Genomic DNA, 24,880 nt, shown 5'->3' with positions numbered 1-24,880 from the left:
ATGTGTTTTTCTCACATTGATGTTTCTCTCTCTCTCTCTCTCTCCCTTCCTCCCTTCCATTCTCACTAAAAAAAAAGCAATGGAAAAAGTAGCCTCGGGTGAGGATTAACCAAAAACAAATAAAGTAAAACGAGGTTCTACTGGAGCAGGGCGGGTTCTTAATCCGAGAACTGGTGTCCTTATAAGATACCAGGGCAGGACGTCATAGGAGGCGGCGGACAGTGCAGTCCCGCAGCTGTGAGCCACGCAAGGCCACGGCCACGGCCAGAGCTGGAGGAGGCCTGCAAGGTGCCTGCGGGTTCAGGCCGAGCGCGGGCCTCTCAGCACCATGATGGTGGACTTCTCTCTCCTGCGCCGTGAGACCAGGCATTTTTTTAAAATATATTTTATTGATTTTTTTTACAGAGAGGAAGGGAGAGGGATAGAGAGTTAGAAACATCAATGAGAGAGAAACATCGATCAGCTGCCTCCTGCACACCCCCCACTGGGGATGTGCCCACAATGAAGGTACATGCCTTTGACCGGAATCGAACCTGGGACCCTTCAGTCCGTAGGCCGATGCTCTATCCACTGAGCCAAACTGGTTAGGGCAGACCAGGCATTTCTGTTGTTACGAGCCACCCAGTTGTGTTGCTTTGTTACAGCCACTCCAGCTACTCTAGAAAATGAATACAGTCAGACAAAGAGAGAGGTCAGAGAGAGAGAGAGTGAGAGCGAGAGCAGGAGAGAGAGAGAGAGAGAGAGAGAGAGAGAGAGAGAGAGGTGGAGATGCCACTCTGCTGGCTCTGCAGATGAAGGGGAGTGCACAGCCCCGAAAGGCAGGCGGCCCCTGGGAGCTGGAAAAGGTTGGGAAATGCATTAGCCCCATGGGACCAGGGCAGACTCCTTGCTCTAGAACTGGGAGATCACACACACCTGTTATTTTTTAAAATATATTTGTATTGATTTCAGAGAGGAAGGGAGAGGGAGAGGGAGAGGGAGAGAGAAACATCAATGATGAGAGAGAATCATTGATCAGCCGCCTCCTGCACACCCCACCCTGGGGATGGAGCCCACAACCCGGGCATGTGCCCTTGACCAGGAACCAAACCCTGACCTCCTGGTTCATAAATCGATGTTCAACCACTGAGCCGCGCCGGCTGAGCCACACGTGTTAATTTAAGCCACTGAGCCTGCGGCGATTTGTTACAGCAGCAACCGGAAATGAACACAGTGGGCTGAGGACAAAAGTGCAGACAAGGAGGGGAAGGGATCAGAGACAGAAGCGTGGAAGGAATGCGATGCGTGCGGAAGGGTGATGATGCCGTCAGGGCCAGGGCCCAGGGCAGCTGCGCGCCATGCGCAGACGGTGAGAGAGGAGGTCCTAGGGGAGGCTGGGAAGAAGCAATCAGAGAGATGACAGGAGCTGACAGCTGTCACTCATGCAGGCAGTGTGGCGCCCCCACTTCCCGGGGAAAGTCCCAATGTCACCTCTGTGCTGATGGCTTCCCCTGCCCTGTGTGCCTGTCCTGCCCTGACGCCAGAGTCCCATTTGGCCTTGGTTGCAATTCTGTGAAGATCATAGGCTGCAACTTGCAAAGGTATAAATGCGGAGCTTGAAGGGGGAGCCCGGGGGCAGCGTTTCGCAGGGAGGTGTGCTCAGTGGGCTGGCTCGATTGTAAAAATGGAGGCGAATACCTCCCTTTCCTGCAGCTACACACAGAGATACTGTTTTGCACACTCAAGCCCATCTGAACAACCGACCCATCACAAACAGAACGTGGTCAAGAACCCCATCGTATTTTCCTGGGCGGCTCGAGACCCTGTCACCAACTGCTCTGTCCGTGTCCGATGGCCCTTGGCAGGATAATTTAAACAGAAGAGCTCTGTGAGAGCCCCCTGGAAACTGTCGCCATAGCTTGAGAAAAATAACCTCCCGGAGAAGCCTGCCATTCTGATTGGTTGTCTTTCTGGATCATGTGTTGCCATGGTGATAACATCATCTCTCTCTTATTAAAAGGAATGAATGCTTGTCGGTTTTCTCGCCCTCTCTTAATCGGAAGAGGATCGTTGGCACTCTTCTCCCACAAACATAATCGAAATAAAAGCCTGTGGCTGCTAGAGTTCTTATTTTAACAAGGACACGCAAAGTCCTGTCTCATTTAAATGAACCAGAGCGCTCAGCCGGGCGGACGGATGGTCACTGTAATGACGGTGATGTGCAATCTTAACTCCACCGGGGCGCCCTCTGGTGGGAAAGGGGAGAACAGCAGGCCTGTAGCAGCCGGAGTCCCTCTCCCCTCCCTCCTCTCGGGCGCGCTCACCCCCACCACCTGCCCGCCTAGGCTTGCGGTGGAGGGCGGAGCCAGGACGGAGATCCCCAGAGATTCTGCAGAGGACACCTACTGTGTGCCAGGCACTGGGTGCTATGCCCTGTCCACTGTCCACCCTCACTGCAACTCTTACAGAGGGACTTAAGCCTTCCCCCACTTCCTGCAGATGAAGACTCCAAAAACAGAGAGGTGAAGTCTCTTTCCCCAGGCCACACAGCCAGAAACTGGAGGAGCCGTGAATTATTTTTTTAAATATATTTTTATTGATTTCAGAGAGGAAGGGAGAGGGAGAGAGATAGAAAGATCCATGATGAGAGAGAATCATTGATGGGTTGCCTCCTGCACGCCCCTCACTGGGACTCAAGCCCACAACCAGGCATGTGCCCTGACCGGGATTGAACTGTGACCTCCTGGTTCATAGGTCGATGCTCAATCACTGAGCCACGCCGGGCGGCAGGCAAGCCATGAATTATTTAAACCCAGACCTCTCTGACTCCAGGCAGAGAACCACTTCAGCTTAGAAGTGTGTCAGGACCCGAAAGGCTCCCCCTCAAGAGAGACTGCCCAGCCCTGGCCGGTGTGGCTCAGGGCCTGTGGTTAGAGCTTGGGCCTGTGCACCCAAGGGTCCAGGTTCAATTCCCTGTGAAGGGTGTGGGAGGCAACCAATCAACGTTTCTCTCTCCCCCCTTCCACTCTCTCTAAAAAAATTAATGGGCCAGGACCGGTTTGGCTCAGTGGATAGAGCGTCGGCCTGCGGACTCAAGGGTCCCGGGTTCGATTCCGGTCAAGGGCATGTACCTTGGTTGCGGGCACATCCCCAGTAGGGGGCGTGCAGGAGGCAGCTGATCGATGTTTCTCTCTCATCAATGTTTCTGGCTCTCTATCCCTCTCCCTTCCTCTCTGTAAAAAATCAATAAAATATATTTTAAAAAATTAATGGGAAAAATATCCTCACGTGAGGATTAACAACAACAACAAAATAATAATAATAAATAAGCCCAGCCGGCGAAGCTCAGTGATTGAGCATCGACCTATGAACCAGGAGGTCAGGGTTCGATTCCTAGTCAAGGGTACATGCCCGAGTTACAGGCTTGATCCCCAGTAGGGGGCGTGCAGGATGCAGCTGATCAATGATTCTCTCTCATCATTGATGTTTCTCTCTCTCTCCCTAACCCTTCCTCTCTAAAATCAATTAAAACATATTTTAAAATAAATAAATCAGAGACTATCCAGTACCAGTTGGGTTTGTCAGCCAGAGGCTTCCAACATCCAGCTCACCAAAGTCCTGGTGAATCAGAGCTCTTGTTATGAGTTATGTTCTTGGGTAAGCACTTTGGATGTATAAGCTCACCAAGTCCTCCTGGAGAAAACTTATTCTTGTGCCTCTTTCACAGAGGAAGAGACTGCGGCTCGGAGAGCCCATGAAATTCCCCAAGGTCACACAGGTGGCAAGTCCTGGGAGCAGGCTATGCACTCACACCTGCCTGGCTCCAAGCTTCACTCTTCTCCATCACACTGCTCAGGACAAAAGACAGGCTTTGGATGGGTGTGTGCGCCTGATTCTGCACAGAACGTGCTTTCTGGGCCCAGATAACAGCCAATTAGCTGCTTCTTTTTTGTTCCAGCTATCTCTTGTGGCATAACAAATCACCCCCAAAACCTGGGAGCTTAAAACAATTATTTCTGCCCTAGCCAGTTTGGCTCAGTGGATAGAGTGTCGGCCTGCGAACTGAAGGGTCCCGGGTTCGATTCCAGTCAAGGGCACATGCCCAGGTTGTGGGCTCGATCCCCAGTGGGGGGCGTGCAGGAGGCAGCCGATCCATGATTCTCTCTCATCATGGATGTTTCTAACTCTCTCCCTCTCCCTTCCTCTCTGGAATCAATAAAAATATATTTTTAAAAAATTATTTCTCACCCTAACCTGCCGGAGTCCAACCCCAGCAGGTCCAGGGGTCCCCAAAGGTGTGGATGGAGTCGGCGAAGAAGGAATGACAAGGAGACGGAGTTCAGTTGATCAGCAGCCTAGCCAGGATCTCTAGCCAGGATCTCCAGCCAAGTTCTGGTCTGGATCTCCAGAGAGGTTCTGCTTAGGATCTCCTGCCAGGGTCTGTGTCCATGTTTTCTTGCTAGGTTCTCCAGCCAGGTTCTGTAGCCATGTTCCCTCGCTAGGTTCTCCAGCCAGGTTCAGTTACCAGGTTCTAGTCAGGTTCTCTTGCCAATTTCTGTAGTCAGGTTCAGTCCAGGATCTTTTGCCATGTTCTCTCCAGCGAAGTTCTTCTGTCTCTAGAGAATGTTCTGTGTAGGTTCTGTGCCTAGGTTCTGTCTCTCTCGGTTCTGTCTTCTTACATCTGTATTTATACCAGTTGATTCCAATCCTATCAATCTCTATTTCAAAGGTTAGGGCGTTTCTTATCTCCATTCCAGGGAGTAAAGATTATGTAGCTTAAGCATGATTGTTCATAGTTAAAATGATTAATTACCCGCCTGGCACTTAGTTAAGAGGTTTTATTCCCTCCCTAACTTCAGGGGAAAATCCCTACCTGGGGATTCAACCTTTCTCGGAGAGGTGACCTTGGCTAAAACACAGCGCCAAGAAGGTGAGCAAACACATCAAGAACAGCATGCCACATATGCCAGGTGCCCCGAAACAGCAAGGATGGACCGGCTCCCGGCACTAACCGGTTTGGCTCAGTGGATAGAGCGTCGGCCTGCGGACTTAAAGGTCCCAGGTTCAACTCCGGTCAAGGGCATGTACCTTGGTTGTGGGCATATCCCCAGTAGGAGGCGTGCAGGAGGCGGCTGATCGATGTTTCTCTCTCATCGATGTTTCTAACTCTCCATCCCTCTCCCTTCCTCCCTGTAAAAAATCAATAAAATATATTTTTAAAAAATTCTTTCTCTTGCTCGCAAATCTACACCATGGAGAAGGCTCCGCGTGGAGCCCGCTGGACGGCACCGGATTCCGCTTGCAGGACGGCCACCCCGCAGGCTGTCTTCCCGGGGCTCCGCTGGCGCTGCGGCTTGAGGCCTCATGTCCCCTCCACGCGGGCCTTTCCTCCGGCCGCCGGACCTTCCTCACGGCATGGCGGCGGGCGGCTCAGAGCAAGCAAAGCGGCCAGGAGAGCGGCACAGAAGAGGGCATGGCGTTGTTCACGTCCGCTCTGCTCACTGAGGCCCACTCAGGTTCCGGAGAAGGGGACGCAGACCCCACCCCCGGGTGCAGGAGCAGCGAGGCTCCGGAAGGCCACGTGGGGTGCGAGACAGCGCGTGGCCTGTGGGGAAATGAAACCTGCCGTCCTCCTAAAGGCAGCGGGGGGTGCAGTGGGATGTCGCCCTGGGCCCCTCTCTCCTGGCCCGCTCTCTGGGAGGAGGGGGTGTCCCTGGGGGGCGACGGGAGGTGGAAGACCCTGCGTAGCCTTGGCCTTGCAGCTGTAAGAGGCCAAGGATCTAAGAAATGTTTTGGAGACAAAAAGTGTCATTTGGGCAAAGAGTCTCTCTTTGGGGGGACGTTCAAGGATCCAGGGGGCCTGGATCTGCGTTTGTTGAATGATTTACCAAAGTCCCCGTCCCCCTCTCCCCCCAGATAACTCAGTGGGTGATGCTGGAGGCAAATAGCGTCAAGGTCAAGATCGCCGCCTGTGGGGCCGCAGGGAGGTGCCGAGTCCCAGCTTGCCCACTCTGTGCACCCCTGTCCATTGCAACCTCAGTTTCCTCGCATTTGTTTTGTTTTGTTTGTTAACATATTTTTATTGATTTCAGAGAGGAAGGGAGAAGGAGAGAGAGAGAGAAACATCCATGATGAGAGAGAATCATGGATCGGCTGCCTCCTGCACGCCCCACATTGGGGATGGAGCCCACACCTGGGCATGTGCCCTGACCTGAATCGAACCGTGACCTCCTGGTTCATAGGCCGACGCTCAACCACGGAGCCACGCCAGCTGTTTCCTCATTTGTAAAACGGGAATCAGTGGGGGTCAGGTGAGGCCTGAGGCGCCAGGTGATGCCAGAGCAGGACCCAGAGCAAGAGCCAGCACCGGTGTTGCTGGTGGGCGCCTCGGGCCGCTGTGGCCGGCCCCCATTTCCATCCGCGCGGAGCTTCCACCTGCCCCTGTGGGGACGCAAGCCGCTACTGGCTCAGACAGGCTCACGGTCCCTGTCCCCATCAGCGCCATCCACAAGCAGGGGTGTCACCAGGCGGGTAGAATAAACCACATCAGCGCACCCCAGCACGACCCCCGCAAGGAGCCCGCTGAGCACAAAGCCACCCCCTCTGGGGGGCTGGCTCCGGGACCCCCTTTCCAGGAGGGAGAAGCAGCAGCAGACACCTGTGCAGAGCCCCAGGCACCGCAGCCTCATGGCCACAGACGCGAATGGGGACCCGCGGAAGCGTCTTCGCTAAATGTGGTCCCTGCCCTTGCTGTGGGGGGACAGGGCCAGTGACAGAATTGAGGTTAGGCCGTCCTCCATTTCCGGGGGAAAGATAAGGTGAGGGTTATGATTTGTATAAAGACAGATCGCCCCCTCCTCTGAAGAGCTCGTGCCCCTGCCCGGCCGGCGTGGCTGGGTGGGTGAGCATCAGCCTGAGATGCAGGAGGTCACGGTAAGGGTCACGGTAAGGTTCTCGGTCAGGGCACAGGCCCAGGCTGCGGGCTCCATCCCCAAGCGGGGGCGTGCAGGAGACGGCAGAGCAATGCCTCTCTCTCATCATTGATGTTTCTCTCTCTCTCCCCCTCTCCCTTCCTCTCTGAAATCAATCAATCAATAAATATATATTTTTTATAAAAAAAACACACACACACACACAAATCTGCTCATTAAAAAAAGAGAGAGAGAGTTCCGTGCCTCTGAGGACACCGTCGTTCAGACCGGAGGGTTCTGGCGGCAATCTGTGCGAAAATGAAGTCACCCGAAGCAAGCGGGCGAAGGTCGGGTGAGAACTGACCTGGTGCTGGAGTGTCTTCCCACCGATGACTTATTGTCACAAAATGAAAAAGTCATGTCACAGCGCGAAGCCCTGCCATCGCCAGGAATGGGACAAACTGCAGGTCTACCTTCTGAGGAGACACAGGATTCCTGCTGTGACATCACCTTTTTAAAGTTAAAAAGGTATCACCCGAACCTAGTCACGAGAAAACGTCAGACAAACCCAACTTGACAGACATTGTACAAATAACCAACATGAAATTTCCCAAAATGTCCATGTGGTCGACAGAAGAAAGACGGAACTAAAGCAATAGGACTGCGAAAATGTGATCCCCGCTGGGTGGCCAAACAAACATAAAACTCATTTTTTTTTTAATATATTTTATACAGAGAGGAAGGGAGAGGGATAGAGAGCTAGAAACATCAATGAGAGAGAAGCATCGATCAGCTGCCTCCTGCACACCCCCTACTGGGGATGTGCCTGCAACCAAGGTACATGCCCTTGACTGGAATCGAACCTGGGACCCTTCAGTCCCCAGGCCGATGCTCTATCCAGTGAGCCAAACCAGCTAGGGCAAACATAAAACTCTTTTGCTGTTGTTTTCTGTAAAGGACATGATTGGGACAATGGGCAAACTTTGATGACGTCCATAGATTAAATAATTGTATCAGCATGAAATGTCCTGATAGTGATCACTGTATTGTGGTTTCCTAGATGAGCGCCTTTGTTCTAGGAAATTCACATTGAAGTCCAGAGGTGAAGTGGCATTTGGTCTGCGGCTGATTCTCAAGAGCTTCAGAAAAGAATTATATATAAACACTAGAGGCCTGGTGCATGAAATTTGTGCACTCAGGGGGGTCCCTCAGCCTGGCCTGCGCCCTCTTGCAGTCCAGGAGCCTTCGGGGGATGTCCAACTGCTGGCTTAGGCCCGCTCCCCATGGAGCCCAGCTTCTGGCTTAGCAGCGCTCCCCCTGTGGGAGCGCACTGACCACCAGGGGGCAGCTCCTGCATTGAGCGCCTGCCCTCTTGTGGTCAGTGTGTGTCACAGCGACCGGTCATTCTGCTGTTCAGTCGATTTGCATATTGGCCTTTTATTATATCGGATATGGGAAGTAATGCATAGTCAGTCTGTTCTCAGCTCCTCCTTTCAGCGTATCTGAATGCAGACTTCCTCTTCGACCACTGCCGGGCAACCTGGACGTGCCATTGGCCGGCCAAGTACCTTAAGACGTGTGCAGCGGGTGAGGACAGCTCAAAAGAAAATCCTGGAGACAGAAACAGAAAACTTTTAAGAAATGCTGCATCACGACAGCACAAAGAATGATATCTTCAAAAGCAACAACTCAGCCTGGCCAGATGGCTCAGCTGGTTGGCTCATCATCCTATACACCAAAAGGTAGCAGGTTCAATCTCCGGTTGGAGGCAACCAATCAATGTTTCTCTCTTACATCATTGTTTTTCTTTCTCTCTCTCTCTCTCTCTCTCTCTCTCTCTCTTTCTTTCCCCCTCCCTCTCTCTAAATAGCAATTTTATTTTTTTTATTTTTTTTAAATATATTTTATTGATTTTTTACAGAGAGAAGAGAGAGAGATAGAGAGTTAGAAACATTGATGAGAGAGAAACATCGATCAGCTGCCTCCTGCACATCCCCCACTGGGGAAGTGCCCGCAACCCAGGTACATGCCCTTGACCGGAATCGAATCTGGGACCCTTCAGTCCGCAGGCCGACACTCTAGCCACTGAGCCAAACTGGTTTCGGCTAAATAGCAATTTTAAATGTTTTAATAAAATAAAGGTACATAGAGCAATCACTAAAATACTAGCATAATGCAAAGTAGAGAGCCCAGGGCTTAGTTTCTTTAAAAAAAAAAAATACTTTTATTGATTTCAGAGAGGAAGGGAGAGGGAGAGGGAAAGGGAGATAGAAACATCCATGATGAGAGAGGATCATTTGATCGACTGATTCCTGCACACCCCCTCCTGGGGATCAAGCCCACAACCCGGGCATGTGCCCTTGACCAGAATCAAACCTGGGACCCCTCAGTCCACAGGCCAACGCTCTATCCACTGAGCCAAACCAGCTGGGCTCAGTGCTTCATTTCTAACATCATGCTCCAACAAATGGAGCCAGGGCTCCTTGGAGAAATGATTGATTCTAGGAATGGAGCAGGAAATGTACAAGACGTGTCTGGAACATCTTATAGCGCTGGAAAAATAAGAAAGTGCTAAACCACGCACGCGCACGCATGCACACACACGATGAGGGGGTGTCCAACGATACAGAAGCCAACCGAAAGAGTATCCCACGGTCAAAGCTGGAACAATTTGAGCAACAAAATAAACACTGTGCACTGGATTATAACCCATAGCGTAAAATAAACATCCACAAGCCCACACTGATTAAAAAAAAAATTGGAGTGATTGAATAAGTAAACAAATGGGGGAGAACAGACAGAGTTCCTGTGCTGAGGATTTCCAAATAATTGATGCAGACAGCACTCTCTCAAGGAGAGGAAGCCCAATGCTCCACTTTAAAGCGTGGACTGTGCGTAGTAGTACAGTGGAAGGAGTAGTACAGTGGGGGGAGTAGTACAGTGGGGGGGAGTAGTACAGGGAGGAGAGTGGTACAGTGGGGGGAGTAATACAGTGAGGGGAGTAGTACAGTGGGGGGAGTAGCACAATGGTGGGAGTAGCACAGTGGGGGGAGTAGTACAGTGGGGGGAGTAGTACAGTGAGGGGAGTAGCACAGTGGGGGAGTAGTACAGTGAGGGGAGTAGCACAGTGGGGGGAGTACCACAGTGGGGGAGTAGTACAGTGAGGGGAGTAGTACAGTGGGGGAGTAGCACAGTGGGGGGAGTAGCACAGTGGGGGAATAGCACAGTGGTGGGGAGTAGCACAGTGGGGGAGTAGCACGGGGGGGAGTAGTACAGTGGGGGGAGTAGTACAGTGGTGGGAGTAGAACAGTGGTGGAGTAGCACAGTGGGGGAGTAGCACAGGGGGGGAGTAGTACAGTGGGGGGAGTAGAACAGTGGGGGGAGTAGCACAGTGGGGGGAGTAGCACAGTGGGGGGAGTAGCACAGTGGGGGAGTAGTACAGTGAGGGGAGTAGTACAGTGGTGGGAGTAACACAGTGGGGGAGTAGCACAGTGGGGGAGTAGCACAGTGGGGGGAGTAGTACAGTGAGGGCGGAGTAACCTTACACTGAAGAAGTCTGATAAATACAATGATCAAGGTGAACACTATGGGGATAAGTCACGTTGATGGGATGTACCCTTCATATCCCAATGAGAACGACACCTTATCTCTGTCTTCCCCTGAAAACTATAATCCCAGTCTAATCAGGAGAAAAGCATCAGACAAACACCACATGGGAGACATTCTACAACACGCGTGTCAAACTCAAAGGCTAACGGGCCAAATAAACAAGGTGTAAGTGTCTGTGGGGCCGCAAAAAAACAAAAGCTTCAATCTTCATGGAAACGTAGGTTTATTTCGATAGAGGCGTGCTGAAGACAAAGGTCTGAAACAAATGAGTCATCGTTAACCTAAAATAATAGAATGTTGTAATAAAAATTAATATTTGTTCTTGAACATGAACTTACCAGACACTGAATCACTGTACACATTAATAAGTGTAATGCAAATAAACCTATTTCTCTTGTTCTCCGAAAGCGAAATATTTCCTGCTGCGCACACCAAACAAGTCAGTCCAAGACGAATGACGTGGCCATCGGCTGCTGACATATTCACTGCTGGTATTAGTGAGAGAAATGGTGTACCTGCGCGTAAGGCGCGTAAGGGAAATGAATGCAACACGATTGTAGTAATCAGTCATCAGCGAACGTTGTCATTCGCTATTAATAATTATGTATAACAAGATATTGTAAAAATGAAGTTACAAAATTTTTATTAAAACATTTCTTACCGTTTTATTGGCTGGGCCGCAAAAATATTCGTTGTGGGCGGAGAGTTTGACATGCTTGCTCTACAAAGCACTTGACCAGCTCTCCTCAGAACCGCCAAGGTCGTCAGAACAAGAAAGCCTGAGAAACTGTCAGAGTCCACGGGCGACCAGGTGACGTGGTAACGAAGTGTCAGGTGACATCCGGACGTAACCCTGGAACAGAAAAAGGACGTTGGACAAAAACTAAAAAATGGGTGTCGGTTAACAATAATGTCTCAATCGCGGTTCACTGGTGGTAACAAATGTGCCGTATTCATGTAAAAAGTCAAGAACAGAGGAAGCCGGGTGTGGGGTATGTGGAAACTCTCTGTTCTATGTTTGCAACTGTTCTGTAACCTAAAGCTATTCTCAAATACGAAGCTTATTTTTAAATACAGAGGAAAATGGAATACTAAGAACAACACTCACAAGAAATTCGAAAGAAGACGCCATTTGAAAAAGGCTTGAGGCGAAGGAGGCAAAGGCCAGGTGGCTGTTGTGGAGAGAGGATCCGAAGAAGAGGAGGTAAGACAAAGGCCCCGAGGCAGGAACCAGCCACAGCGGCCAAGGAACAGCAAAGAGGCAGGTGTGGCCGGAACAGAGAGAGCAGGGGGGAGAGCGTTAGGAGGTCAGGTTAGAGGAGTAGCGCCCTCGCCAGACGGTGGGGTCTCAACAGGTCGGAGTGTTGGCAATGCTGTCTGTCCAGCTGATAGATATGAAATGGTATGTTGTCGTTTTAACTGGAACTTCCCTGATGATCATGGGGTTGAGCATGCGTTTATGGGTCCTTCCTAAAGCTCAGAAGATTTGAAGTCACTACCAAGACTTTTGCTGGGCTGCAGCGTGGGACAACCAGAGGCCCAGGGAGTCCCCTGCAAGGTCACGAAGAGCATCTGACTCGGAAGAGAAGGGTCTTTGGGACGAGCGTCACCGGATTGAGCAGACTGAAATACAGGACTTCAGTTAAATCTGAATTTCAGATGAACAGCAAAAATATGTATTTCAGGATAAGTGTGTCCCATGCAACTTTTTAAAAAATATATTTTATTGATTTTTTACAGAGAGGAAGGGAGAGGGATAGAGAGTTAGAAACATCGATGAGAGAGAAACATCGATCAGCTGCCTCCTACACACCCCTTACTGGGGATGTGCCCGCAACCAAGGTACATGCCCTTGACCGGAATCGAACCCGGGACCCTTCAGTCCGCAGGCCGACGCTCTACTCACTGAGCTAAACCGACCAGGGCACGCCATTCCTTCTTTGCTTCTCCCCGGGTCCGCTTCATGCTCCCCTCCGGGGTGGGACCGTGGCCACAGGGAGCTCTGGACTTGCTCCTCCGCAGCCTCACCACCAGCCACAGGCAAAAGGACTCCTGCGCCCAAAATCCAGATGCAAACACTGAGGGAAAGGCTCTCACGGACTCTGAGTGGGACACAATGATTGGCCCCGCCTGACTCACTAGCCCACCCCTCAGCCAATCACGGCGAGGAGAGGAGGGGCACGTCAGCGAATGGCAGCTCCTGTTCTAAATAAGGGGCGTTTCTGAGCTCCAATAAACAAATGGTCTTCGCTAACCTTATCATTAGTTATTTTTCCTCTTATTGCTGGAAACTTGGAAGAAGGAATGAGAGATTCAGGTTGGTCTAGATGACAGGAAAGTGGTTGGAAAGTGTGGTCTCCAAAGCCCAGCTAAACGCAAGCCCCTGCATACAGCAGGCGCCCAATTCATGCTTATTGCATGATCGGCTGAATTAATCCCCTGTTCCTAAAGGCTGTTCTGGGACGGCCCCAGTTTCGTAGATCAGGAGCGAAGCGGGGAAAGGGGGTCCCGCACACCCGTGGAGGGCATCTCGGGGCGCAGACACCTGCCCGCGGAGTGGGACGGGGAGGGGAAGACAAAACCTCGAAGCCCCCGGCACCTCCCAGGGCCCAGTTGGGGGCGGGGTTTAAGGCCACAGCATTTTGGATTGCACCATCTCCCACCTGCTAGAGGGGGGATCCGAGAAGGTACCAGCACCTTCCACCAGTAGTTTACCACTCTAGCCACAAAGACGATGTATTTGCCTCCCTAGCAGCCACGCAGCTTCTCCCTTCACCTCGCTCCGCCTCACCCGCTCCACACGGCCACACATTGCAGGTTCCATCCCCCCCCGCCACCACGCAGTGGCTCTTCCCAATTTGACGCATTGCAGGGAAGGTCGGACCAATCGCCGCTACGCTCTCATTTCCGCCGTTTCCCGGGCCCAATAGCGGCGCGGCTCTCACAGGGACGCCGAACGCGCAGCCCACCGTGCCCCTCCGCCGGGAAGCATTGGGGAGGGGAACAGGGGGCGGGGCGCGCGGCGACGGAAAGTAGTCCCCCGGCGGGTGCGCGCGCGCGCGCGTCTGGTGGCAAACCCGGGCCTGTGAGGGGCAGAAGCGGGAGATTCGCGGGGACCCGCGGCGCGGAGCGGAGCGGGGCGCGGAGGGATCTGCGGGAGTCGCAGTGCGGCAGCACGTGGGCCGGGCGGGGCGGGGCCGGGCGAGGCGGGGCGCGCGCGGCGGCCGTTGGGGGACCGTTGGGGCGGGCGGCGGCGCGCGCTGCGGGCAGTGAGTGTGGAGGCGCGGACGCGCGGTGGAGCTCGAGCTGCTGCAGCTGCCGCCGCCGCCGGAGGAACCTTGATCCCCGCGCTCCGGACACCCCGGCCTCGCCATGGTGAGTGAGGAGAGGGCGCTGCGCAGGCAGGGGGCTCTGAGGCGACCCCCGCGGAGCAGGACCCCCGAGGAGGGCGACTGGACCTGGAATGGGGGTCGCCTCCGATCCGCTTTATGCCTCCCCATCGGGGGCGCTGGAACCCAGAGCGGTATGTTGGGGTTGTCGAGACCCCAAGATGGGCACCTGAGCCCCCCGTCGGAGCATTTGAACCCCGGATGGACCGTTTGGACCCCCCAAAGGGCTTTTGAGCCCAGGATGAGGCGTTCGGCCTCTGAGATGGGGGTGTTGGACCCCAGGGGGTCGCGATGAGAATCACTGTCCGGGAAGGAGGTTAGGGGGGCCCGGAGAGGGTGCAGGGAGAGGCTGGGCGCCTGGGGAGCTCCCCCAGAAGGCGCGGGGGGAAAGCCGGGCCTGGGTGGGGATGGGGGTGACTTCAGCAGATCAAACCCTGGAGGACGGAGTGGGGGTTCTCCGAGGACCGGCCTTGCGGAGGATGGAGGAGGGGGTACAGCTTAGGGAGGCAGGGCCGGGGGCGGGTGGCAGTGGAGGCTGAAAGATGCTCTTGGGCCCGCGGGGACCGAAAGGGATTGCGGTTGGGGGGAGGGGGGTGGTTAAAGGGGGGTGATGGCAAGACCTGCTTGCAGGGCTGGGGCGGCGGGGGGCGGCCAGAAAGGGTTCTGGGGTTACTAGTGGGTCGAGGCTGTTGATCCGGGAAGGGGGGTGGCGGGGGGGGGGGGAGGCGTTGGGCTTGGGTCCCAGGAGTCGGAGCTTTCCACGTGAGGGCGGGGGGCGGGGGGAGGAGATGCATGACGGCCAAGGTGGGTCTGGGTTTGCAGGCAGATGTGGCGGCTCCCGGAAGTCTCCCGGGAAAAGCTGGGACAAAGGCGATTGGGTCTGGGTGGGGAGTGGGCTGCACCGTCGGTGGGGAGGGGGGATCGCGGAGCCCCTCCCCAGGAAGTGGGGGCTGGCGACGGTCCCCATTGCGCACTGAAGCCACATGGAGTGGGGGGAGGGGTCAGAGTTGAAGGTGCATCACGTGAACCAGCTTCGGGAGCCAGGGACCTCGCCCCTCGCTCGCCGCCCCTTGCAGACCAGGGGAGCTGCGTGTCCCCGCAGGAGGCTGGTTTCTCGGCTCCAGCTCCGCACCCCTCGCTGGTACCCAATGGCAGCGCAGTGCAGTGCGGCGTCGCCCGTTCCTGGAGCCCGCGGGCGGGGGGACCTGCAGAGGCGCCCCTACCTCCGCCCGCGGCCCCCCCGGGCGCTTCTGTTCATTCACACAGCTGGGCCCGGAGAGCCAGCGGGCTGGTTCTTCCCGCTCCCTGCCGCCCCCAGCACCCAGCCTCCCCGGGCTCAGCCTCGCCCCAGGCAGACCTCCCCGGCCAGGCCGGAGGCCGGCTGTATCAGATCTCACAGTTGCTGACACAGGCTGGACGGCTCCTGTGGCTACTCCCCACTTTCCCAGCAGAACCTGCCGAAGGGGCGTGGAAGCCCTGGCAGGTGCCAAGAGGCCCCCCACCTCCCAAGCTTTGGCCCCAAGAGTTTCTCTTTCCCTTTGTAATCAGCAAGGTTTGGGTGGGACGGTCACCAAGCTGGCCTGGGGCGGACTTTGGCCTGAGAGCGGTGGCTCCTCCTTGGCCTGGCTCCTCCTCGGCCGGGTGAGGGGCCCTGGCCTTGGTTTCTGATCTCATCTAACGCTGCCCTCCGGCCCTGCCTGGGGGCTGGGCCAGGCAGCGATGCAATACCCGCTTCCCTCCCCCGCCCCACGGTTTTTTTCTTGTCCAGCCTCTTGCTGGAGCCCAAGATGAGGAATAAGGAAGCAGCGACCAGCTGGGTTATTTTGGAGGCAATTTTGGTAAAAGCTTAAAATCTTCAGTTCTGGGAAGGGAAGCAGCCCCCAGAACGGTCCCCCCAGCGATGGTCACTTCTCAGGTGATCGGATCAGTTTTCTGGGCAGCAGCCAGGCCTCGTGGTCCGGAGCTCTGACCTGGGACCCTTCCTGCACCCGGCAGGGGAGGTCTCCTGGCCTGGAGGGAGCGGCCTGACAGCCACCAGGCAGAGCCACGCCTATTTGCAGCAACCCCGGAGCAGGGTGGCAGTGCCTCCTCTGTGGTGGGGAGTGGCGGACGCCGGCCTTCACTTCTATAACCTGCCCCAGCCCCAGCCCCAGCCCCTGACAGCACTTCCCAGAGAGGGGGGATTTGGCTTCCTGCGGAGTGGGGAGTGGTGCGAGGGGTCGGGCTAGCTTTCCCATCCAGGCCAGGGGAGAGGATGGAAGCAGGTGGCATGGCGGCCTCTTCCCCAGGCTGCCGCTCTGTTCTCTTCTCCAGTCTCCCCCCCCCCCCCCCCCCGGGCATTGCCTGGCCTTGGTAACCAGAACCCATCCTCCCTTCTCACTTTCCCCAGCAGCTTCCTCAGGTGGCAGGATCTGGGGGATCAGCCGGGCTTCTTTCCCCTTCGGAGCCAGGGGAAGAGGGTAGAGCAGGGCCCGTGGGCCGGGCCGGGGCAGTTCGAACCCAGCAGCCTGAGTCTTTTTTGTTAATCCTCACCTGAGGGTACTTTTTCCATTGCTCTTTCAGAGAGAGTGAAAGGGAGGGGCAGGGGGGGTACTAGGGGGAGAGGGAGAAACATCCATGTGAGAGCCCCATCGACTGGTTGCCTCCCTCATGTGCCCCAACTGGGGGTGGGGAGCGAACCCACAACCCAGGTATGTGCCCTTGACAGGAACTGAACCCGAGACCCTTTGGTCCAAGGGCTGATGCTCTAACCACTAAGCAACACTAGCCAGGGCCCAAGTTTTTTATATGTATTTGAGGGGTTAATCCTCACCCAAAGATATTTTCCTAGTGATTTTTAGGGAGAGTGGAAGAGAGGGAAGGACAGAGAAACATCGGTGTGAGAGAAACACATCGATTGGTTGCCTCCTGCACGAACCCCAACCAGGGCCGGGGCGAGGAGGAACCTGCAACTGAGGTACATGCCCTTGACCGGAATTGAACCTGGGACCCTTTGGTCCTCAGGCCAACGCTCTATCCACTAAACCAAACCAGCGAGGGCAAGTGTCTTTTTTAAGGCAATGCAGAAGTGTCTCCATTTGGCCTCTGAACCTTCCGTTTAGACTTTGGCTTTTTCTCGAATGTGCATGTGTGGTACTTTTCCTTCTTCCCCCTCCCTGAGCCATCTTCCCGCTGTCACCATCTCTTTGATTTCCTCTCCTATTCTGTCTATTTGGGGCTTGGCCTCAAATCCTCTTCCCTTAGATTTAAAAAAAAAAAAAAAGAAAGAACATTTAGACCAGTTCAATGGGACCATTTCTTAATGTTTAGGACGGGTCGGGGTGTGGGGTAGCTTCTAGCTGCCGTGGACGTCTGGACCCTGCAGCCTAATGCAAATGCAGTAGTTTGCATCGGTTTGGGGGCCCTCGGGAGAGCCCTGCTGTAGACTTGGAGCCACTTTCTCCTAATTGTGAACGGGAGCGGTCGGTCTGGACCCTCAGTGGTCTGGGGAAGGTGGTGCCTTCTTGGCAGCATTCACAGAAGCCAAGGAAAATGTATCTTTTTGCTGCCTGAATAAAGCTAAATGCTGGGCTCAGCCCCCCACCTGAGTCCTCCCACAGGACCCTGTGCCTGGCTGGCTCCCAGCACACCAGCGCAGGCAGAGCTCGGCTTGGCCTCTCCTCTCCCCGCCCCCAGCCCCGCCCCCAACCCCATGCAGCAGGAGCTGCCTGCCACCCACTGGCCGCTTCCCAGAGCAGCCAGGCCTGGGAAGGGTTAAAAACTGCAGCGCAGCTGGGGAAGCTGACCTGAGTCCTGCAGCCTCTGCCGCCTCTGCTGCTGCAGTCCCCTCCCCGACATCGGCCCCTCCTCCCCAAAAGGAGCAGGGCCGCGCGATGCCCGGTGCCACCCTGTGTGCCAGGGAGCGGAGCAGCTGCCTCCAGCCTGACCAGGGTTCTTGCAGGCGCTCAGAGCAACTCAGAGCCCCGCTCAGGAGAATGTCTGCCCGTTGGGTGCACTGTGCTTGACTTAGCACCTCCGATAGCTGACACAGAAACTAGCCGAGAGCCCCACACCGTCCCGCTGCCCTGGCCAGGGACTGGCCTGTTTCCGTTTGGAGCCTTTAGTTGATTAAGCCTCTAGGGCAGTGGTCGGCAAACTGTGGCTCGCGAGCCACATGCAGCTCTTTGGCCCCTTGAGTGTGGCTCTTCCTTAGCCTTAGGAGTACCCTAATTAAGTTAATAACAAGGTACCTACCTATATAGTTTAAGTTTAAAAAATTTGGCTCTCAAAAGAAATTTCAGTGGTTGTACTGTTGATATTTGGCTCTGTGGACTAATGAGTTTGCCGACCACTGGCCTAGGGCCACTGCTCCCTTCACTCAGCCGGGGCTCCCGGCGGCGGTGGCGTTGACACTGAGAGCAGACCTGTGCTGTGCCAGTGAGGAGCCGCACTTCTCCCGCCCACTGGGTCAAAATCCGAAACCCTTGCATCTGGCATCTTATCGGGCCCTGTGTTGGGCCAGCCTGGGTGCCCTGCCCACCTGAATCCCCAGGCCCTGGCTCTGCCTCAGCCCCTAACTCTGACGTGCCCCTCCCGTGCCCAGGTGCTCTCATGCCACGTAGAGCTGGCCTCACGGGGGGGGGGGGGGGGGGGGCCTGAGCGAGGGGGGAGCTGTGATGGCCCCCAGCCCAGTGGCTGACTTTCTCCTGCTTTTCCAGGCTGACCAGCTGACTGAGGAGCAGATCGCAGGTGAGCGTGCCCCCGCCCCGCATCCTGCCTCAGGACGGCCTCTGCGTCCCCAGCCAGACCTTCCTCCGCCAGGAGTGTCCCCTCACCTGGTGCCCTGCCTTGCTTGTGCTTGCAGCGTAGCTAACGGGTGTAGAAGACCCCGCCCCCATGTGCCGGCAGCACCATACCCCACGGCCCTGCCGGGCACTAACCAGACAACAAAAGCTGCGCCCCCTCCTGGCTGCGGGTCATCCGGGCCTTTAATCAGTGGCTGCAGGGTGGGCCCAGCTGTCTGTCCCGGCTCCTGCAGGGAGGCTCACAGGTGGGCTCCCTGCCTCCCTGTCCCTCCCACCTCTGCACTCCCCTGCACGCAGCGCTCACCAGAAACGCGGTCCCCAGTTCTCTGCCTGGGCAGCAGCTTCTCCTCCATCTCCGGTCTCCATTCACAAGTCACCTCGGAAACAGCCTTCCTTTCCTCCTGTCATGTCACTGGTTACTTCCTCGTAGCCTCTCTCGCTGTCTGCCATTATTTTATGATGCTCTTACCTGCTGTGCCTCCGGCGCTGGGTGTGCGTTCCTGGAGCGGGCTTTGTTTCTGTTGGTCCCTGTGGGACCTTCAGTGCCTAGAACCTACAGGTGCTCCGTACGTGTTTGTAGGCTAAACAAGTGAGCAAAGGCCCGTCACGATCTCCCAGAAACCAAAGAAATCCCTGGGTCCCACCTAACTTCTTTGTGTGTGTTCCACCCCCCGCCCCCCGCCCAAAAGGCCAGAAGGGTCACATCTGCAGGAACTGTGGTGTGACTGAGTGGGTTTCCGGGTCCTGCTCGACCCGGGCTGAGCTGCCTGAGGACAGAGACCAGCTCCCGGCTTATCTCCGTAGCCATGGGCCGGCACAGAGGCAGCAGAGGGTTCAGAGAATGGGCCCTCCGGCTGCAGCTACCCAAACCGCAGCCCGCTATGTTCCCTGGGCGGGGACAAGTACTGGACGCCCTGCTTCTGAGGTGGGAGAAGTGCACTCCTACCCCTTCCCCAGCTTCTACACTTTAGCCCCAGTGGCTGCGGAGACCCACTGAGGCAAGCCAGAGAACTACCTTGTTTAGTGATCATGAGTTTGGGGTGCACACTGACCCACTCGAACAACGAGGGAGGTGCAGCATCCCCAAGGAGACTTACCGGCTCCCCAGGGCCCAGAGGCTCCCACTGCACCTGACACCCACGGCCCAACTCTCTGACCTTGAGCAGCACAAACAACCCCCTCCGCACCCTGTTCCCATTAGCACACTGTCCCCCGCCTCACCCCAGCCCACACCCTCTGGGAATAGGCTGCTGGGCATCTGCTCTGAGGTTTGGAGGTAGAGAGTGCCAGGTGCCAAAACGGGCCCAGTGGGAGGGCCGGCGCCACGTGCTCCTCCCGCTCCTGACGTGTCCCCAGCTGTGGCCTTCCCACTCAGTGCCACTCGCTCCTCATCCTCCTGACTTGGCAGCCGTCCCCTTCCTCCCATCCCCCCACCCACCCCACGCACCGTCCGTCAGCTGAGCTCTGCTGCCGGGCACCCCGCACTCCAGCGTGCAGCCGCTCACTCGCTCCCCGGGAAGCTGGTAGCACCAGCCCAGGGAACGGGTTGCCAGTACCAGGCGAGGGACACAGTGCCAACCAAAGGCGTTCCGCAGCTTCCTCTCCCCTGCTGCCCCCTCCCTTTCCCAGCCCGTTGACCTTGGCTGGCAGACTTTAGATGGAGACTTCTCCTGGCTCCCATCCACTCCGTGACATTGGTCCATCTCATCATTTGGGGGAGGGGCCGAATCCAAAGGCCATGAAGAAATGTGGAATCATCTGAGGACAGTCAGCCCGCTTCCCTCTGTCCTCGCTGAGCCAGGTTGGCACAGAGGTCCCTGTGCCTGCGGCGGCGAGGGGCTCAGTGAGAGTTGACGGAAGGAAGGAGGGGGCTTGGACTGGGACTGAAGCCCGGTTCTGGTGTCTTTAGGAGGGACGCGACCTCAGCCTCCTCCAGGGAGTCAGCATCCCAACGTCAGGGCTTCCCCGTGGCCCTCCAGCTCTGACTCGTTTCCTTTCGTCCCCCAGAGTTCAAGGAGGCCTTCTCCCTTTTTGACAAGGATGGAGATGGCACTATCACCACCAAGGAGCTGGGGACAGTGATGAGGTCCCTGGGACAGAACCCCACTGAAGCAGAGCTACAGGACATGATCAATGAGGTGGACGCAGATGGTGAGCCCCACTCCTGACCCCTCCTCCCCCCCCCCCCCCCCCCCCCCCCCCCCTCCCACGAGCACAGGGCCCTTCCTCAGGGCAGGGGCTGTCGTCTCCCAGGGCCCAGGCCAAGGGTGTTCCCAACGCCTTTCCCTCCTTCCAGGGAACGGGACCATTGACTTCCCGGAGTTCCTGACCATGATGGCCAGAAAGATGAAGGATACCGACAGCGAGGAGGAGATCCGAGAGGCCTTCCGTGTCTTTGACAAGGTGAGAGTGGCTCCGGGACCCAGGCTGAGGGGCAGAGCAGGCGGGGCCACGAGCTGCACAGCACAACTAGAGCCACTGAGTCACCGCCTCCAGGAAGCCCGGGGCTCTCTGTAGTCCCACCCCCGCTGCCCCCTCACTGCCCCCGGGGAAGACCAGGTGCCAGCCTCGCACTCAAAGCCTTTACCTGTGCCCAACGCCAGGATGGCAACGGCTACATTAGCGCGGCAGAGCTGCGTCATGTGATGACGAACCTGGGTGAGAAGCTGACCGATGAGGAAGTGGATGAGATGATCAGAGAGGCTGACATCGACGGAGACGGCCAGGTCAATTATGAAGGTGAGCGGGCGCTGGGCTCCGTCTCCCGGGTCCCGTCTCCCGGGTCCCTCCTGTCAGGGAGGGCCGCTCGGCTTGTCCCCACTCCCCTGCTGACCTCTCCCTCCCGCTTTCCTTGCAGAGTTTGTACAGATGATGACCGCAAAGTGAAGGCCCGGGCAGCTGGCAATGCCCGTCCTCTTGATCTCTCTTCTCGCGCTCTCTCTTCAACACTCCCCTGCGTTCCAGTTCTAGCAAACACCAACCGATTGACTGAGAATCTGATAAAGCAACAAAAGATTTGTCCCAAGCTGCATGACTGCTCTTTCTCCTTCCTCCCTGAGTCTCCTTCCCTGCCCCTCATCTCTTCCTTTGCCCTCCCTCTTCCATCGACCTCTGCCAGGGCCTGATGCATTTATAAGATGAACTCCCCGTCCTCCTGGGGGAGCCTCCGCCCTCCTCCTCCAGCCCGGGTGGCTCTCCTCTGTTTCGGTTTGTTTCCTTCTGTTTGTCATCTTATTTTGGGTGCTGGGGTGGCTTCCAGTCCTGTCCTGGGACCTGCTAGGGAGGGGACGAGGCCCTCACCCAGGCAGAAGAGCACGCCTTTGTCTGTTGCATGCAACCAGCCCTGTGATCCGTGTGCAAATCCCAGCAGCCTTTGGGACAGTGGTGCTGAGAGAGGCGTCCAGGAGGACTGAAGGGTTGTGGTGTGGATGTGGCTCCGGAGGGGGTTGCGGGGAAGGGAGACTTGGACGCTGGGTTTCTTTACCACTTGAGGGGCCAACTCAGAAAGGGACGGACCGGGGGACAGCACTCAGACCCACTGGCTGGTATTCCGAAACCATCGGATTGGCTTTCGGGCGCTGGACTGGGTGGGACCGCTCAATTGGCCACTCCGCAAACCGTACCTGCCCAGACCTGCCCGTGTTCCCACCGCGATCGCCAGCTGCTCTGTAAATACCTGGTGCTAACACCCCACGCCCTCCCTCCTGCCGCACCCGCCGCCCACATTGAGGTCCCCTCGTGGGAACCGAGGTGGGGATGGTCGCTTTGTAATGTGCTGGTTATACTGTTGTTTTTTCCTTTATGCCCCTGAAAACTTTAAATTTTGTCAGAAACCATGCCGGGCTAGCTGAAGGGTGGGGAGAGGGAAGATGCACCCCACCACACTCTCGAGAAAAAATACCTGCAATAAACAAACCAGTGGGCCAGCTGCCGGGAGGACCAGCAGCCCAGCCAGGGCTCTGCTTCCTGGTCCGCGGCCCCTCCCGCTTCTCCGTGGTGACGCGGCTGCTCCCTCACATCTGCACTGCCTCTGCCCTTTCCTGCCTCCCCTGCCCACCCGCCTGCCCCCACACGCCCTCAGCGGAGAGCATGATCCGTGACCTTGCTTCTGACTTTCGCCTCTGGGACAAGTAAGTCAATGTGGGCAGTTAGGTCGTCTGGGTTGTTTTTGTTTGTTTTCCCTTTTTCTGTTCGTTTCATCTGCCCCTGCCCCCAGGTCGATCACGTGGCTTTTTCTGGGACCTGCCCAGCTTTGAGAATCTTCTCATCCACCCCTGACACCCAGCCTCGGGGGGACGGGACGGGACGGGACGGGACGGGACGGGAGGGACGGGGCATAGCGGGAGACCCGGCCAAGAGCTGAGGGAAAGGGCAGGTAGGCGTGAAGCTGTGGACATTTCGGAGTGTTTGGGTTTTGGTTTGGTTTTGTTTTTTTAAACCGGGCAATATTGTGTTCAGTTCAAGCTGTGAAGAAAAATATATATCAATGTTTTCCAATAAAATACAGTGACTACCTGATTGGCTCCGGCCCTCATCTTGGTTTCTGGGCCTGGGGCCCCGCAGCCCTGGCCTGGAAGAGCCTTCGCTCCCTGCAGCCGAGGAGGGACTCCGAGTCGGAGCTCGGATCCCAGCTAGATCGGTGGCAAGTCGCTGAAGGCTGGCCAGCCTTGGGTGATCGCCACAGGCCAGCACAGGGTGGACACCTGGGCCAGAGACCAGCCCCACCCTTGGAGCGGGGGACATGGGACATCAGACTGCAAGACAAGAACTGAGGAGGAGTGTCGGGCCCTGACTGGGGCGGTTCTCTAGTCCTCGGGGGAAGGGGTGGCATTCGCTGAGGGAGCCAATGGCGGGCAGGAGCCTGAGTGTGCTCAGTGGTCCTGAGCTGGAGAGGGCACAGAGCAACTGCAAACTACAGACGGCTCCTCAGCATCCCTGAGGTAAGCAGGACGGAGAAAGAGCTGCGCCCCAGCCAGTGTGGCTCAGTGGGTAGGGCGGACTAAAGGGTCCCAGGTTCGATTCCTAGTCAGGACACATGCCCAGGTTGCGAGCTCAATCCCCAGTGAGGGGCATGCAGGAGGCAGCCGATCCATGATTCTCTCATCATTGATGTTTTCATCTCCCTTTCTCTCTGAAATCAAAAGTATTTTTTACCCAAAAAAAGGCCTGCAGTCCAGCCATGCTCGGGGAGGGGTGTAACGGAGCCTCCGCGGCTTTCCCAGATGCCTGCACCCTGCCTCCTGCTGCAAATCCTGCCGCTCCTGCTCACACTTGACCACAGGCTGGGCAGGGGGCAGGCGGAGGCGGAGTTGAGTGGTTAAGGGACTCCCTTCTGCTCATCTCCGCCTGGCCTTGGAGAATGGGGAAGCCTGCAGGGGCCTTCCTGGTGTGGGCAGACACCAGGGCCCCAGCTGCTTAAACCCTTTTTAAGTGTTTTTTAATATATTTTTATTCATTTCAGAGAGGAAGGGGGAGAGAAACATCAATGATGAGAATTATTGATCAGCCACCTCCTGCACGCCCCACACTGGGGATCGAGCCCACAACCCGTGCATGTGCCCTGATCGGGAACCGAAACCTGACCTCCTGGTTCATAGGTCAATGTTCAAACACTGAACCACACTGGCTGGGCAGCTGGCCGGTTTTAGAGTAAATGGTCATTTAAAACAAAGATGGCTCAGGCAGGCCAGCGACAGCCAGTGGGAAGGTGGGGTCACCGTGTGGGTCTGAGATGGGAGCTGCTTTCTTAGCAGCCAGACCTGTGGGAAGGCTGGCCTAGTCGGTGAGAGAAGGTAGGCTTTGGTGACCCACAGAGTGGGCTCGAGGCCCGTGAGTGTGTGCTCACCAGCCTTGGGCCACTTCTGCACCTCCTACTGATAACCTCGGGGCAGTGACTTCACTTCTCTGGCCTCAGTTTACAAAATGAAGAATAGCCCTGGCTGGTTTGGCTCAGTGGGTCCTGCGTTCAATCAGCCTGCGGGTCCTGCGTTCAATTCTGGTCAAAGGCATGTGACCGGGTTGTGGGTTCAATCCCCAGTAGGGGATGTGCAGGAGGCAACCAATCAATGATTCTCATCATTGACAGCTCTCTCTCTCTCTCTCTCTCTCTCTCTCTCTCTCTCTCTCTCTCTCTCTCTCTCTCCCCCTCTCCCTTCCTCTCTGAAATCAATAGAAATATATTTTTAAAATATCCACCTAAAAAACACAA

At 56.1% G+C, this 24,880-nt stretch overlaps 1 protein-coding gene and 1 long non-coding RNA gene across 2 annotated transcripts; one reads left to right on the top strand and one right to left on the bottom strand.

The window, feature by feature from the left end:
- Positions 1-8,246: 8,246 nt before the first annotated feature.
- LOC118652798 lies at positions 8,247-13,130 on the bottom strand. Its single transcript, XR_004966703.1, has 3 exons — positions 12,406-13,130; positions 11,161-11,352; positions 8,247-8,501 (listed from the first exon to the last, which is right to left on the bottom strand). It is a non-coding gene; the product is annotated as an uncharacterized LOC118652798 (long non-coding RNA).
- A 591-nt stretch (positions 13,131-13,721) lies between these two features.
- Positions 13,722-23,190, top strand: CALM3 (calmodulin 3). The gene is made up of 6 exons (XM_036302936.1): positions 13,722-13,874; positions 18,586-18,616; positions 20,680-20,823; positions 20,969-21,075; positions 21,276-21,411; positions 21,530-23,190. The coding sequence occupies exons 1-6, from the start codon at positions 13,872-13,874 to the stop codon at positions 21,556-21,558; spliced, it is 450 nt and encodes a 149-aa protein (XP_036158829.1). The 5' UTR covers positions 13,722-13,871; the 3' UTR covers positions 21,559-23,190.
- The last annotated feature ends 1,690 nt before the right edge of the window (positions 23,191-24,880 follow it).

This window comes from Myotis myotis, unplaced genomic scaffold (assembly GCF_014108235.1).
Source record: "Myotis myotis isolate mMyoMyo1 unplaced genomic scaffold, mMyoMyo1.p scaffold_m19_p_34, whole genome shotgun sequence".
Lineage (NCBI taxonomy): Eukaryota > Metazoa > Chordata > Mammalia > Chiroptera > Vespertilionidae > Myotis > Myotis myotis.
This window is presented reverse-complemented; position numbering and strand designations above follow the sequence as displayed.